Source organism: Cinclus cinclus, chromosome 19 (assembly GCF_963662255.1).
Source record: "Cinclus cinclus chromosome 19, bCinCin1.1, whole genome shotgun sequence".
In the NCBI taxonomy this organism is placed as follows: Eukaryota; Metazoa; Chordata; class Aves; order Passeriformes; family Cinclidae; genus Cinclus; species Cinclus cinclus.
The window spans coordinates 6,244,443-6,261,380 of NC_085064.1; the positions used below are offsets into that span (position 1 = coordinate 6,244,443).

Sequence of the window (16,938 nt, forward strand, 5' to 3'; positions counted from 1 at the left end):
TCCTTGTTTCTCATTCTGCCAGATTCCCTTTTCCAGTAGCTCATCTGCATGCATTCTGGCCAAAGAGACCACAGTTAATGCTTTTTTTTTCTCCTTTAAAAGAGGCTTTACAATAACTAAGAATTTGAACAACGTGATCAGTTACAAGTCTTTCCTTGCTGAACAGGATGAGTGTGTGTCTGTACACACACACACAGGTGTCAGAGGGGAGCCAGGTCCCAGAGTGTGGAATTGCTCCGAGGGCACAGCTGCTGAGTGCTACCACAGTACACTGGCAAAAGAGGAATGGGCACTACACAGAAATAGCTTATCAGCTGAGGGGCTCTGTACAGGGAGGGCTGCAAGCACAGCCTGCTGCTGCCCACAGCCAGGGACTGCCCAGATCCTCACTGGCAATTCGTCTGCCAGGAGAATCTCCAAGTGGGAGCTGAAAGGGATCGACATCTCTGCCACACACTGCAAGGAAAAGTGTCAAACAACTGCAGAAACCAAACCCAAAGAAAAGCAATTGAAAGATGAACCTTGTCAGAAGAGTTCACTCACCACAGAGCAAGTCAGAACAGCTGCTGTGGCTAATGCAGCAGCAAACACCCATCCTACCCTTGAAGGCAGAGACAGTAGCTTCTCCCCAGCCCCAGAACGAACCAACTCAGGCACAGATCTCTGCTGACAAGGCAAGAAAGGCCAAGCAAAACCAAATCCCTTACTGGCCCAGGCCAAGAGAGGCAATCGACATCACCACCACAATAGAGAGACCACTGCAGTCAACTGCATCCAGCTCTGGCCCAGGGAAGGGCTGTCAGACAAGATTATTTTCACAGTTCAAGAAGGGCAGTTCCTTTCTTGAGCCAATGAAACAAGAAGGAAATAAAAATAAAGAGGCTTTGTATTCCAAACTCCAACAGTACTATTTGCTGAATCAGTCTAGCAAACACAGATTATACTCCTGGAATAGTGAGAAGAAGCCTCCTCCAGGTAAAATCTGTAACCTCTAAAGTGCTCCTGCTAATGCTAGCTGATGAACACCCCGTTCCATGCCCAGCAGTGGAAGGGCTGCTGCAGTCAGTGGTGTGATGAGCACTCACATTTAACCATTCACCAACTCCCAGCTGGCCTGCAGTAGTTTTCTGAAATGCACTTTTGGGAAATATGTCCTATGAGAAGATGTTGTTTGGGGATGTGAGGATAGGAAGGTGAAGTGTACACCACATCATACCTTGTTCAGTAAAACCATTGTCTTGGGAGGTGACGTTCCCTTGCAGAGTCAACAGAATAAAGCATCCTGCAAGTGGCCATGTCAAGCAGCTCTGCATTTGGTTAGAATGCTCTCCCACACCCCCAGTGGTTTGAAGAGTTCACAGTGGTATAACCCAATGTTTTGGGGAGACAAACTGAGAAGTCTCCTGCTGCAAGTGAATGGGTAGAATGAGGGATGCAGATGAGCAACATCCTCTGGGACTAGCCCAAGGATAAGGCCCACAGACACCTTGTGTCTGAGCAGGAACAGGGGAAAGGCATGCACTGGAACGACCAGGAAACAGAGAAGGACAATGCCAGTGTGGGGAAAGTGCATGTTCTGGAGTGGTCTCAGAGTAGTTCTGCAGTGCAAACATATGGGGAGGGGTGTGGAGAAATCCCTTCTGGAATGCTGCATGAAGAGAGGTAAAGGTTGGCATCCATGTGGCAGCAGACTGGGTAGGGGGCCTGTGTCCAGCAGCTCTACCCTGTTCTTCACATTTAGTGGGTTTCAATCACCACTGGCTCGTAAACTCCAGATGAGACCCTGGGGAGGCAGAGGAGGAGAAGGGCCAGTTAATTTCCACAGTCATTTTGAGCAACCAAGTTCTGATTCAGAGCTCTCCACTCTCAAACATCATTAAGCCCACACAGAACACTGCCAGTAACAAGTCAGCCTTGTGGGAAGTTCAGTCCTTGGAATACTGAGGGGACAAAGAGGTGGCAAGTCAGCAGCAGAGCACTGGAGAGAGCTGGGTGTGACACAGGACACTGCAAAAGGGGAGTATCCTACCCAGAACAAAGAGCCAGCATGCCTGGCTTTGCTGTGCTCCTGTTTTTCTTACCAACTTGATAGATGCTTGCATTACCATTACTGCTCTTTTTTATTGAGAAGATACAATAAAGCCTCAAACGCAACTGGCCAAGAGTTGTACTAAGAGCAATAATGGCAAAAAAAAGTTTTATTGCTTCAGAAAGCTTTCATGAGAGAACAAGCCCTCGATGATTACGGCAGAGGCAGGGAGAAGGGACAATAAACCCCACTCTGCCGCAGTTTTGCTGCAGGCCAGCAGGAGGCAAAGCTCCCTTCTTCAGGAATAAACGGGAACCAGCCTCTACCATTTTGTCCTTTCACTCCTCCCTTCTGTTCCTGGGTCTAACAACCAGGATCCCATTATCCCTCTGAACTCCTGCTGAGAACCGCATTCATACTGCAGTGCAACTGCAGCCTGTCACCAAAGGGATCCCAGGGCTGTTAATGTGGGAATAAAACCACCACGTAGCACATGATGTTTAGAAATCTCTCCTGTAGCAAAAAGTGGAAGTTTTCTAGGTACAGAGCCCAGTAGTCTCTCTGGAGCCCCTCTCTGTGCTAGCCTTCCGGGAAACCTACCTGTTTCCCAGCTGAATACCACTCAGTGTAGTTGTTCCGTCTCTGCTCACAAACAACCTCAGGTTACTGTCTGCAGACAGAAAAGGAAGACAGACATCAAAATCCAGAAGTACTGAGGCTGCCAGGAACTCCCCTCTCAGACACAATCAGAATAGGACAAGTGTGTCTCAGCAGATGCACGTCCACACTTTCTGGTGGTGTTCTCCTTTCCCTGCTCCAAAAGGGAGCCTCCACAACACAAAGCTTTGGAAGAATAAAGGCAGAGATATTAATTCAGTCATACTCCTCCAGCTGCCTCTTTTAAGGCAATTCCATTGATGCAAGTTCTTGGTCAGCTTACACACATTTGAACAGATGCTTTTGGAGAGTTACTGGAGGAGAAACTCAGCCTGTTCTGCTGGTGAGAGGCAGCTGCATTCAGTCTAGTTCTAACCCACACTGAGTGAGGTGTAACTCCCCACATGATAAGAGTGCTGCCATGTGCAACAATTTAAGGTGACTAATGGTAAATCAACAAAGTACAGATAAGCTAGGCTCAAGTTTAAAACTTAAGAGAAAACCTCAGATAAAAAAAATCAGATTAAAGATTGATTTCTATGCTGAACTGGAAAATGAAAGTGAAAACAAAAGCAGTTATATTATTTGTTTTCTCCTAAAAGATGCTGTGACTGCAATGGAGAAAACCCCTTCTTAAGCTCTGCAACAGATATGTTCATCAGCACATGGTAACCCATGTTTCTGTAGAGATATGCTGCTTCCCCTCCTGTTGCACTCTCCTCTTTCAATAAATACCCTTGGCCTGACCCTGGACCAAGGCCATTAGAGCAGTGCAGACAGCTGATGCAACTGATCTCCACTGAGCTGAGAATCAGTATTTTTCCTCTCTCTCCCTGCAGGTTTGAGCTACTATTCAGTCTCCGCTGTCATGTGTGGAACAGCAGCTAGTGCTATCTGTAAATACATGTGCAGCTCTCAAACCCACATGGTTTATCTACCACAGAAACACCCGGCAAGCACTGAAAGCAAACAGCTGTCAAAAGAAGGGAGCCCAAGGCAGATCAGATCTGACTGTAAATGTTTGGCAGCCTTGTGAAAGGAACAACCCAGACATCTCGTCTGAGGCTTCTCCTCTCACCTTCAGTATTGCTGACATCTGTGAAGTCCTGACTCTGCATTATTTTCTCCACTATATCATCAGCATCGATCCTGGTGTCATCCACTCGGGTTGGGTGACTCTCCATTGAATCTTTTTTTCTCCTGGCAAGAGGAAATACAGGAAGAACTTACTCAGCTTTTCAAGACACAGGCTTCTACATACTGTCCTGCTTCTCTTGGCCACAAGTCTCCTCCTCAGTTCTGATGCCCTGACACCTGAAGACAAACGAGCAGGCTGTGTCTCTCCTTGCCAGAGAAGGGTCTTTGCTCCACTGTTACTCACCGGGAGGGTCTGTCCAGCAGGAGGGGTGGTCTGGGGGGGCGAGGTGGCTTCTCCAGTTTGTGTTCCCGCTCCCCCTCAGGATACTCCACGGTCATGCTGAGCCCCCCGGACGCGCTGCTGCTGGTGGACGTGTTGCGGCGGTGCGTCAGGTCCGACATGCTGGAGGAGCGGGAGTGCTCCGTGCTGTAACCTGCCAGCACACAGGGATTACAAACCTCATCTGCTCCCCTTCCTGGCAGCACAGCTAACGGGCAGGGCAGCTTCACAGCAGCACTTCTGTTCCTGCACACAGAGCTTTAGGGCTCATCTGCAGAGACTGAGCAGGAGGCTGGTATTACAGAGCAGGGTGAGAGAGATGGCTGAAAATCACTCTCACAGGAGCTTGCTGCAGGAAGGAAAAGGGATGGCAAAGCTATGGATCAGTGGTTACCAGAGATCTTGGACTGCTGGCTGGCGTAGCTCGAGTTCCGCGAGTGCCCTGAGTGGAAAACTTCCTCTGGGCTGGACAGGTTCTGATCCGACTCTTCTGGGACACCTGCCAAGGAAAAGAGGACACTGCTGACACCATAACCAAGCCAGCACATGGTGCACTGATCAGCTGCGAGTGGAGGCTGATCTTGGGATGACAGATCAAGGAAAGGGCAGTATATTGGCCAGAGCCCTGCTGTACAGGCCAGCACAGGGTCTAGAAACACCCAGGGAGTAGGGAAGACCACAGTGAGCTTCTCTGTCAAGTTTATCACTATTTCTATCTAGCACGTGAATTTACAATCTTCTCTGGGGGCTTGTAGTATCTAGAAGGACAAGTAGTGTCTGAAAGTATGCATAGCTAAAAAAGCATGAAGCTAGGACCAAGTAAGCATGAGATGGCCAGTGGCAATAAAGTATTTCAACTTCTGTTTGGATGCTTCTGCTGCTACCTTTCCCTTTCTATTACTTTTGAGAGAGCCTGTGCCATCTAAATAATTTCTGAATTTGCTACAGACACTTCACCATAACCCCTGCTTGTTTGCTAGTCCTGCTTGTCTCTCTTGCAGGAAGCTTATCCAGAAGTGCACAAATGTAACACGTTAGCCAGCTTTTTAAGAACACCACTTGCACCACGTGCTCTGTCACTGAGGGGATGAGACTGGAGTGCTATTTTGGTGCAGTGTATCTGCCTGCACATTTGGAATGTGCTGGGAAGGAAAAAAACTGATGTGAAAATGCAGTGCCCTTGAAAATGGGTTCATAGAGAAGCCAAAGAACTGCATCAGCAGCTGGAACAAGGCCACTAGACCTTACACCAACCTCTAAAACCTTCAGAGGAACTTTTCTAGAAGATAAGCCTGAGCAACAGAATAACTGAATGCAGAACAATGGTAAGTGTCACAGAGCACACTGGTAAGCAGGCACGAGTGCAGTGCATGAATTATTAAATCCCCAGCAAAAAGAACAAATTGCTTTATCTCCACTAACAGAAATACACATGTGGCAAATATTCAACCTTCCTCTCCTCAGTTACACTTAGATGGCTTGGTTATTCTCAATATTCTTAATGAGCATTGGGGTTGTAGATGGGTATAGGAAAACATGAAAAATTAAAGAGTTTCTGTGCTTGCAACTGCTGGGAAAAACAAGAGTGTCCAGGCATTGCATGGCTGCAGGGCGGGCATTCAGACCTGAGCTGAGAATGGCAGTTCTTGGCTTGGTCTGGCGCAGGGAGCCAATTGTGGAGGAACTGCTGCTGCTGGTGGTTCCCTCACCCTTGCAGGTCAGCTGCAGAGTAGAGTCCTGCCCCGGGATGGTGATGGATTTGGCTGTGGAAGGAGGCCTGAAATCAGAAGGGAAGAAGGTTACAGACTGCCAGGCAGGGAGCATGCATCATTCTGTCCATCCCACCCTTCTCAGCAGGGGAAAGCTGGCAGCCCTCTGGCCAGCAGCTCAATTGAGATATTGGGTTTTGTATTCCTACGTGCAAGAGTGATTTCTTCCCTACCTTGGACTGCATTACAAGACAAAACAAGTTTTGGAGGTAAATTAAGGCAAAAAGAAACTATTCATTCATTTATACAGGTCAACCAGCTCAGAACTTGCACTGTCCTCCAGAACACCATCCAGAGCTGCCCTTTCACCCCGAACATGTGTCCACTGGCCAGCTGGCTTCACAAACAGGAACCAGTTTGCTGCTGTCCCACTCTCAATTCCAGCTTCCTTTCTCTTATACCTCTTTGACCAAAATGAAACCTTTTATCCCAGCAACCCTGTCCTCTATGAGAGCACTTTTACAACAATCAAACAACCTTTCCCTTTTTTAAGCTGACGATTAAACTCCTTCTCAGTAAAACTGAAGTGTTTTTCCAGCTGTCAGAATTATTTTTCTAGTTATTCCATGAGCTCCCAACATCCCTTTGTAAATGCTGACTGCAGGGCAGAGCTGTGAGTACCAGGAGCCCCCTCCCTTCCTCCAGAAGTGCCTTTGGGTAGAAGCCAGAGCATGTGCAGCATGGCAAAGTGAATATTCCTGGTGGAGCCCTAACCACCCTACAGACCAAAAAGTCTGAACTGGAACTAAAGGATCATATTATGATTTTTAAGTGGGGAATGATAAATAAAATCTTTTGTCTCACTCAGAGCTTTGAGGGAAGATGCTACATGAGAAGGATCTTTGCAATATTTTTGATGAGAGAATATTTAATGCTGGCAGCTGAATGGCTATAAAGCTTTCAGGAAACTCACAGTAAGCCTTCACCAGAAGAAAACCTCCCTAATCACCTTATCAGTGATTTGCATGCACCCAGGTGCTTTGTAGGCTTTGCTTCACAGGTTTTTAAGGCTTTTACAGCCTTAAGCAAGCAAACTGCTCCTGCAGCAGCTGTGGGAACAGCCCTTGGTCAGCACAGCTGCTCTGGCCCTTCCAACAACCCCAGCAGGAGAAGGTTCATGGAGTGCTGCAAAAAGCAGTGCTTGGAAATTATTTCCCAGCACAGTTTAATTCCTGAGTGTCATTTACCAGAAGCTCTACTGATCAAGGACTATTCCACATGCAAAGCTTCTATTTTTAGATATTTGCACATCATCAACATAAAAGGGAAAAGTGGGAATGACTGCAAAAATCCTTCAAGAAAATTAGGAGGTTTGAGTTGCAGACTGAATCTACTTACATTAAATGGGTATTTATATCCTATTCTGTGTAATTTCCAGGCATTCTAGGAGTGGGACTTGCTTCCATTGCAAAGGAGCAACAGGTATTTTTGTCAAACATTATTATCAGACATCCTAGTACCCTAGATTTAAAACATCTGTTACTTCTATAAAACTATGGTTTAAGATACTACACTTCCTTCTAAAGCAGAAATTCTTCGGAATCAGATGACATTGATTTTGGGTTTAAAAGTGTCAGAAAATACTGCAGCACTATGAAAAGCCACTCACAAAACAAACCTACCAAAAATTATGCAGCATTTTAAACAAGAATTTGAGCTAATTTATACACTCCAAGCTAGCTCCTAAAATCAGACCTTTTAGACCAGAATACAACTGCTACAAGAGTTGACCTCAAGGTAAAGCTTTCTTCTCTCATACTGTTGGGAGGCAACAGTATGAGATATTCCTTTGGGCACATGGCAGCCCTGCTGTGTAGTCACACACCTTCCAGTACACCACAGCAGGGTTGGGATCATGATGCTGCACTGTGGTGTGAGGGAAGATGTGGCCAGGATATTCACTGATTCACCAACAATTCTTTAAACAGCTAAACTTCTCCACAGCCTAACTGTACTTATTCTTTCCTACCATTATGAATTTAAAAATCCCCACATTACAGCAACTTATCTGATAATGAGTACAAGTTGTGAACCCTGTAGAAAAAAAAATTAAAATGATTCATCCTCAAAGTATTTTTGTTGTTGTTTCCATCTGACATCTTTATCCCCCATGATATGTGCTGAAGTGTGTCCATTTCCAAGACTGTTTTCTTTATTGACCTTTCTCCTCTTGGAGGTCAGTGAAACCAAGCCCAGAGCCATGAGAAATTCTATCCTTCAGGCAAAACATGAAGTTTGTAATCAAGATCTACTGTTTCCCAAAATCTAAGTTGCACCAGCAGGGAAAATACTGTGCACAGCAATAATCAAAGCTGGGAAAGGCAGAGCAGAGAAAAACCAATTAACAGCACAGACTGGCTATACTTTTCTGGCTGATTCAACCAGTTTTACTGTACTTCCCCAATATCAATGGCATCTTTTCCCTTCTCTTCATCAATTTTAGTGTCTGCTTGGAATGGGATACCCCCAGGAACTTACGTTTTGAAGCAGGGGTCCCCAGAGAGCAGGGACATTCCAATCGTGACCTGGAGAGGAGACACAAGGCACATCATTAGCCATGCTGCACTGAGCTCCTCACTTCTCAACAGCCAGGAGGTCAAGGGCTAGGTGTAAAGATCAGCCAGATCTAGCTCCTTTTCCCAAGGAAATCAGCTTCAGGGATTTAGCGAGGTATTCCCCTCCCTGCCCCAAATCCCTGGCATCAGTAACTCCATGTGGCAGTGGCTCAGCAGGAAACCAGCTGGGCCATGCTAACAAAGCCTTGCAACAACCTTTTCCCTCCCTCCTGTTCCTGGTTTCTTTGTCAAGGGTCACTGCTTGGCCAAATCAATGCCAAATTATCAAAGGGCAACTCTGATAATGGGAAACTTCCCAAGTCAGTCTAGCAGCACAAAAGCAAAATTCTGTCTGTATACATAACAGGACCTTCTCTCAGGCCTGGCACAGCACTGTGATCTCCATGAAATTCTAAGCAGGATTTCTACTGTGCAAGTTATAGCTGTTGTACCTTTAGGATGGAGTTGTCCTGTCGGGTATTCTTAGTATCATATCCTTCCAGCAGGCAGCAACGGACAGTGGATCCAGAGCCCGCAAATTCTGCCAGATTTAGATCAGCAAAGCCCAGCTGTAACCAAGAGAAGAATGGAGGGAAAGGTGAGAGAACAGACATTACTCCATAAAGGGATACACAGCGTCGCACAAACTAAAGGGAGAACACATCTGTGAGCAAGGGCAGAAACTGGAGCCAAGACACAGAGTGGTAGCTCTGAAGACTGCCTGTTCTTGAGGATGGAAAGGGTCACATTCCTAATCCCAAGATAGATGGGTACTTGAAGGCCTTCAGGAAGCCAAGCCCACATGGAGGAAGGGTGTACAGAAGTGGTGGTGGCCAGGACAGTGTTAACCAGCCTGCAGCCATTGCATAACCAAGGACATGGAAGGCATTAGGTCAACAATGTGGAAAAAACAGAATCACACATACACAAACACAATAAGGCACTCTTTGTACCGGGCCATCCCAGAATGCAATGGAGCATGTGAACCAGGAGATGAAAGGATATTGTTACAGGGGAAAGTGACACCATCCTGTGAAAAACAACTAAGACTATGGGCACAGGGAGCTGGAGGCCCAGAGCCATGTGGCACTGCCTGTGCCTCACCCCTCAGAGGCAGCTGCTGGGCTGGGCAGCTCCTGGGACACTCCTCCACAACGCTGCTAAGGTTTAACTAGCAAAGGATTTGCTTGAAAGGCAGAAGGGAAGAGATATATTTAAAGAGATTTAGTTGTGAGCTCTCTAAACCTTGTCTAACAAATGGGAAGCAAACAGGGAAGGTGACAAAGCTGAAGATCACACGCATTTTCAAAAAGGGCACTTATCCCTCCAGAGTAAATACAAACACAATGAAGAGCACCTTTGTTTTCCTGCCCTAAATCCCTGGTGTATTAACACAGTGTTTCAAATAAAGTTACAGCTTCTTTTATGCACAGCTTTAGGAACAGAAGGCAGTTGTGTCCCATCTCATCTGATCAGGAGGACATGCTGTACTCAGTATGTGGCCAAAGCATCCAGGCATGGAGCATGTGCGTCACCATCAACAACAGGTCAGCTCCCAGGGGAACAGGGAGCACAGGTGGAGCAGCAGCAGGTCTTCTGTGCTCTGCAGCACATCCCTTCGGCCCTGCTGTTGACAGCTGGATGACAACTGAACAGAGAGCCTCAACAGTAGCACCATCCTATGGAACTGTAGTGCCTCTGTCAGCTGAGGAAGCTGATAGAGAGTCACAGCACAAAACAGTCACTGCCATAGGAATCCTGGCTCCCACAGCTCCAAATCAAGAATCACAGTCTGCTCAAGATGTATGGCTGAGGAAGAAACGGCAGCAAGATTAATATAGCTATTTCCTTCATCCCATTCTCAAAGGGGAACCTCTGATGGCAAATTTAAAAAAAAAGTGGGAGAGGGAACCTTTTACCAGAAAAAAAAAGTAAAAAAAACCCCACCACCTTTCTCCCTCTATTCTCACTTCTTAACGATTCTTTTAATGTAAGTGTTCCTTCAGCCCTTGCTGCAGAAATTTCTCTTTCTCTTCTAGCCAAGGGCTATGCTGTTTGCTAATTCTTCACCGATAAGGAAAAAAACAGTGAATTTTTATCTCTTAGAGATAAACAGGACAGAAGAAAGCCACAGAGGGAGATGCAATCCATCACTGTGACAAAGACACAGCACCACCACACCAGGAGAAGGACATGGCACAGGGGTGGCCTAGACCCAGATCCCTCTTCCTCTACCACAGCACTAAATTCTGAGAGACCAACACTGGAGCACAGTGTTGGAGAACTCTCTAGCAACCCACATGGTATGCTGAGGTCAGAAGCTCTTTCAGGAAGCAGACTCCCAGTATATAGAGGAAAGATCCCTTAACAAAAGGATGTTTTCAGATATAACCTTTCAGAATAGTTTCCTCAGTTTTCCAGCCAGCTGATGGTGTTTCTTGCAGCTCATGGAAAGAGTTTCTGCTTTATCAGTCCTTCCTGTCGCCTTCCGCCCTGTCACCCCTGACACTGAGGTGACATTCACGTCAAACCCAAAGGTGTGCAAGTCACTGGAAGCTCTGCCTGGAGCACAAACAGCCCCATCGCCCTCACTCCCTGCTGATGGGGGACCAGGTACAGAGGGCATTCACAACTTTCATTTTCTTCTACATCTGCTGCCATGACTGGAAAAGTTCTCAGCTAAATTAGGATAGTTTAAAAAGTTGGGGACTTATGGTGTGAAATGGGAAAATAGCTTCATGGACATGCACCACTGACTTCTGCTAGAAACATCAGGAAGCCCAAATCAGTTCTGTCACGAGGACCTGCCTGGAACAAGCCTAATCCACAGGGCAAGACTGCAATCACCCTTGTCTAGTGTGACATCTCTCATTTCTTAACTGCTTCAGATTGTCTTCACAGAGAACACATCTATCTTTTTCTACAGGAGACACCAAGCAAGACACCAGCCCAAGAGATGACAAGTACTTGAGATCTGGTCTCCAGTTTGGGGCTGGAGGAAGTTAAGTCTCTTTTAAATGCCACTAAACACAACTGAAGACTGAGTGAAAAGGAAGTAGGTTAGAACATGACCTGAGTAAGGTCTCCAGGTTTACTTCACCACTGAAACGTGCCTTCAAGCTTCCTTTCATTCCCAAATCCTGTGGAAAGCCTGAGGATGGACAGTGCAGGAGGCAAAGGCTGATGCATTTACTATGTCTTTTCCTCCAGCTATGCTGCTCTCCCTGGACATGCAGCTCTGCAGAATGAATAACCTTCCCACAGTGTGAATTTAGTGAAAATTATGGCCCTAGAGACCACGCCCTAAATTAGCAGCAAAAAAGGAACGATGTGGGCAGCCACACTGCCTTCTCCCACCCAGCAGAGCAGAACACAGGAGCTAGTGCAGCACACCCTTCACAGCCAGTTGCCTCCATGGCCTCAGAAAGGATATTGATAAGAAGGAATTCTAATATGGCTGTGTGTGACCAAAGCATCTGTTTATTAGAAGCCAGCAGCAGTGACTCATTTTCAAGCAAACATGATTTTGGGTACTGTGTGAGCTCAGCTTCTGAGCCAACATTGTCTCTTGATCCAGCACAAGGAGGAGAAGGGGGTGGCCCATTGTCTGTTCCACAGCACAGGCAAGAAAACTTGAGGAAGAGAAACCAAGACAAAGATCCCTGCTGATCCGTTTGGCTTTTGCCTTGGTGTCTCCAGTGCTTTGGCAGGCAGTGATTCCTGCTGTAGGTTCCTGCCTGCACTCCTGAGGCAGTGAGGTGCTTGCCCTAGCTGGCTGCTGTGCTCTGGAGAACAGAATTGGAGTCTGTTTCTTTATTACAGACACGCTGCCAGAAGCCAGAGAGTTCACATCTGACTCAGAACTTCCCCAAAGTTTGAGGACATGCAGATCATCTCTCCAACCCCCATCTCAAATCCACATCCAGTGCAATCTGGATCCTGTCCCAGCAAGTAGAGTTACTTGGGAAATTAGGAAATTTGGGAAATCTTAACTCAGAGTTAAACTAAGAACTAATGAGCATCTCTCCAGACTGCTCCACTCAGCAGCCACTGGTTTCTAATGGGTGTAAAGCACTAGCAGGAGACAAGACCATCATCACTCTGCTACATTTGCCCTTTCTGTGCTCTTACCTTTGAGTAGGTTTTTCCGCCCTTCAGCTCCTATATTGGGAGACAAAACAAAACAGGAAAAGCAGCTATTATATGTGCTGGGGAAACAGGGGGAAAGTCATTATGCAGTCCTGGAATCTGCTTTCAGCATTCACAGACCTCTCTCTCAAGGGCTACCACCACCTTGGTCGCTCCCATCCTCCATCAAGGACTCTTCTTGAAGAGAGAGGCTCTGTTCCAGCATATCCTGTCCCAAACAATCTTCCCTTCCCACCACAGTCCACGCAATTTTTCTTGCTGCCAAAAAGCAGCCAGTAACCAACTGCCAGTACGCTACTGGTGGTACTGCCTGCCAGGAGCAAGGCTGGATGCTCACCTTACGGACAGACACTCGGCAGACGCAGGGGTCCAGGAGTCCTGTGGCAGGGTTGGCACTCATTTTACACACAAAGGTGAATTTCTTTTTCCAGCGGACACAGTTTTCCTGAACTTCCTCTCTAGGAGAATGGAAAAAAAAAAAAATCAAATAAAGGTTCAAAGCCAAATCAAGACCAGCTCTTAAATATCTTTTTCAATGATTGCCATCCAAGTCCATAAAAATCCTCTGCAATAGCTTGGTTCACCTGAAACTGCACCATACAAAGGTGTTAAGTTAGCATCAAGCTTTTCACTAGTCAATACAGGTAAAATCCACCCAGGTTACAGACATACTAATCATCTCATCAACAGAATTTGCCTTTAAAACTCTCACAAGCTCTCTGACATTTCCTGCTCAGCTGGTTTAGCTGATTCACAGTCCAGCCTGCATGGAGCAAATCTCCATACCCAAACTGGGCTGAAGGTTCACAAGCTTATCTCCCTCCAGCACGTCTGTTTGTACAGCCTCTGCACAGCAAACTGCTGCGTGTCCTGGATGGCCTGTCCTTCCCTGCTCCTCAGGCTGGGACTAAGCCAGTGAGGATGGCCAGCTTGAAGGAGGACAAAAACACATGTGGAAATGCTCCTGGTGCAAGCAGACTGGGCCACACCAAGCAAACACTGCATTTCAAATCCTGCAGGGGGTCAGCTAAGGAAGAGGTGGTTTTGCTTGCAGAGCTTCTGAGCAGACCATCCTGATCTCCAGGTTGAGTGGAGAGGCACATAGCTCTGGCATAGCCCGAGCCTGCAGGAGGAAGAGGAGAAGCCTTCCTGAGTGCAGGAATCACTTCAGGTACAACTCTGGTTTCTGAACAGCCCTCAGGGGAATTTTACCTTTCCAAGGAGGCTGGTTCAAAGGAGCCTTGAAACAAGGCATGTGGGTCCCTCCATGGGACTCTGTTTTCCTACTGAGCCTCTGCAGGATCTGATCCATTTATGGCTCAGAGCTTGGCCCTCAGCCAGGTCAGTTCTCAAAGTAATGAAGCCAGGGGAGGAAGAGAAGGCACTGCTGACAGCTGTGAGCAAGTAAGTTTGACTCTTATCTCTCCTCCTAGCACAGGACAAAGGGGCGAGGGCATCTGATAAACTGTTTGCTTTAGCAGGGAAAGGGAGGCTTCCCACCATCTGACTCAGGCACGGTGTAAGCCAAAGGGCTTGGTGGCAAAGGGGAGAACGATCAGCCTTGGTAGTGTCTCCTCTCTTTCTGGGAAGGAAAGCAAAGAAGCTGTAGCTCATGTGAGGTGAGCCCAATGGGACAGATCCAGGGACTGGATCCTGAGCCAGGAGGTCCCTGCTCGTCCTCCAAGACATTCTGTGGGACTGAATGTGCCAGCCAAGGCAGACACAGAACAGAAAAGGAATAGGTGACAAACAACTGAAACCCGTAATTCTCTGTAATGCAGATAAATGCTGATCATCCATGTTTAAAACAAGAGAAAACAGAAGGCAACAACTCCATCAAGGTAAAGAACTTAAATCCCTTCTAGACAGAACTCAGGCTTGCTGTTGAAGTCAGTAAAAAGTGAGACAACTAAGTGCCAAAAATACCTTTGAATCTGGGATTATTAACTCAAGATGAGATCTGGTTCTCATTACTCCACTCAACTCACCCCAGCTCTCTCAGACACAAGGAAGAAACACATCCAGAGGGATTAAAAAGGTTTTGCCTATAATAAAATATTTACCATGCCAGCCAAATTAGGCATGCTACATTTCAACTATGGGTGCCTTAAGCCTGCCTCAACAATAAGCATCTTAAATAATCTAAAGGAAGGAAAAACTCAAGATACAGAGGAGAAAAGGTATGCAACAGAATGGAAAACCACCTGCAAACACATGCTTCAGGAACACAAGGCAGGTACAGGAGGATGCAGGAAACACTGAATATTTTAGCAGCATTAGTCACCTTTGGAAAGGAAGTGCAATCTTCTAGAAAGCAAGGCTAATGCTAAAGCTACTACTGACACCAGAGCTCCAAGTGAATGCTGGAAGGCAGCTAGCTACAAGTGAAAGATGTTCACTCGGACAGCAGCACACTGGTGCACACCTTGTTCACAACCCTGATCAGAGCTCTAACTCCTGCCAGACAAGAGCATCCATGGAACTAAACTGCAGCTCCCAGAGCACATGCCTGGCTCCCACAGCTGCAGAATCATCCGTGGCATCAAGAGCTGCTCCAGCATGCTACTTCCCTTACTCAGGAGTTCCTGCTCGTTTTACAATGCAGCCATGATTAAGCATCTGCTGGATGCTACTAAATCAATGAAGGCTAATTACTTCAAAACGTGGTAAAAAGGACTGATTAACAATAAAGAGCTCCATAGCTAATTTGCCTTTAGCGTAAGCTCCTCTAACAGACATTCTGCTTCTTATTAAGGATTTCTCTTGGCTTTCCAGAACTGCTGTAGATACCACACAGTGAAAGGGGTTTGGAAAAGGGTTTGGGGGTTTTATGTTACCCATAGCACTATGATCATGAACCTGAGCTGCAGGTGCATACATAGCTTGGGGTTTTGTGCCTTTGGAACAGTCTGCACAGGGCAAGGAGTTTATAAGACAAAATCCAGAGCTGCTTTCCAGTCACAAGTTTCACAATCATTCAGTAATGAATTTCAACCTTTTTTTGTTTTTTACTTTAAAGGGTGGGGGCTGGGTCTGTATCATTAGACAAGCAAGCAACAGCTCTATTGTTTCAAACTGAACTCTAAAAAATTAGTTCCACATTTCCAAAAGATGGCATGTGGAGAAGCAATGGGCTTTGCCTATCCACCTCCCTTCAGGCTATCGTTAGGCTGGTAATTAGAGAACATTAAAATAGGGACCAAAGAAAAAAAAAAAAGACTGAGATGATGAGCAGTTTTGTATTTAGCCTTGGACTATTCTCTGATGTACAATTAGGAACCATCATACAGAAAGAAAAAAAACACCCAAGAAGCATGGTGAGGGCTGCACCATGAGAAGTTACCTTTCATTCTAATCACAAGGCAACTAACAGTAAAGCAGAAACGAACAGCTTAAAACCAGAAGTGTCTAATTTAAAGTTTTGCTCTGTATTTGGAGAAGCAGAAATAGTTCACACCAATGCCAGGTCTAGGTGCCAATTCAATGGGTCTTCAGAGGTTTTAATTTAAAAAAGCTGTCTGTGTAATTTTACAAAAAGGCTCCCAGAAGGTTGAATTCCTGCCAAGCTAAGCTTCTCCCTCTTTTGACTTCAGACTTATTCAAAGCTGTGTAATTACTCTTTCCAGGCCTAAATATACTTCCTCAGAATAAACCAGTGCAATCCTGTGGCAGTTTTTGTGAAAAGTGCAGTTTCAGAAATAGTTTTGTGAGGTCTTCTAATCCTGGAGCTGCTCATTTACCTCCAGCTCCAGGAACAGTTTTCTGCATCCCTCATCCTACCCCTTGAGAAAAGATTTATCAAAAAAAACCAGCAGCTGGAAGATGCTACACCATAGAATAGTGAGAATTCAAGTAATGGGAACGATGCACAGCAGGGACACACTGCTTTACCTGCTTTTGGAGAGGCAGCAGTGAACTCGGGGAAGCCTCCAAGGCCACTTTGGGTTGAGATCTCACACCCAGCTCTGAAGACAGGCAGAAAAACACACAACAGATCTTAAAGAAGAGATGTTTCCCAACTGTGATTTAAGCGCCATGGATAGACTAGCACGGTTACAGAAAGCTGCAAAGCTCACTGTGAATTCAAGCTGGTAAAGCAAACAGTTCTAGAAAAAGGCCACATATATGACCCATGCTATCTTGGGCTACGGTGAACCTCTCTCCCACATGAAAACCCAGCTAATGAAACACTAGAGCAGAGATTAAAACTTCTATTTACAGACTCAGAGCTGAGTTGTGGGTATCAACCTTCCAACACACCACCCGCTGAAACACTTTTGCCTTGCTAAAGCATTTAGAAAAGCAGATGTTTCACTCTTGCTTTATGGCAGTTGTCACACATAAGACAGTGTCATAAAAAGG

At 46.2% G+C, this 16,938-nt stretch overlaps 1 protein-coding gene across 1 annotated transcript in view; it reads right to left on the minus strand.

The window, feature by feature from the left end:
* Positions 1-686: 686 nt before the first annotated feature.
* Positions 687-16,938, minus strand: part of EEIG1 (estrogen-induced osteoclastogenesis regulator 1) — a 31,426-nt gene continuing 15,174 nt past the window's right edge. The window contains exons 2-11 of the mRNA XM_062505683.1: positions 12,914-13,034; positions 12,559-12,588; positions 8,880-8,996; positions 8,351-8,397; positions 5,729-5,880; positions 4,498-4,602; positions 4,068-4,257; positions 3,765-3,886; positions 2,630-2,699; positions 687-1,783 (exon numbers count right to left, since the gene is read on the minus strand). Of these exons, the coding sequence (XP_062361667.1) occupies positions 1,738-1,783; positions 2,630-2,699; positions 3,765-3,886; positions 4,068-4,257; positions 4,498-4,602; positions 5,729-5,880; positions 8,351-8,397; positions 8,880-8,996; positions 12,559-12,588; positions 12,914-13,034 (1,000 nt within the window). The 3' untranslated portion in view covers positions 687-1,737. The remainder of the gene's footprint in view (positions 1,784-2,629; positions 2,700-3,764; positions 3,887-4,067; positions 4,258-4,497; positions 4,603-5,728; positions 5,881-8,350; positions 8,398-8,879; positions 8,997-12,558; positions 12,589-12,913; positions 13,035-16,938) is intronic.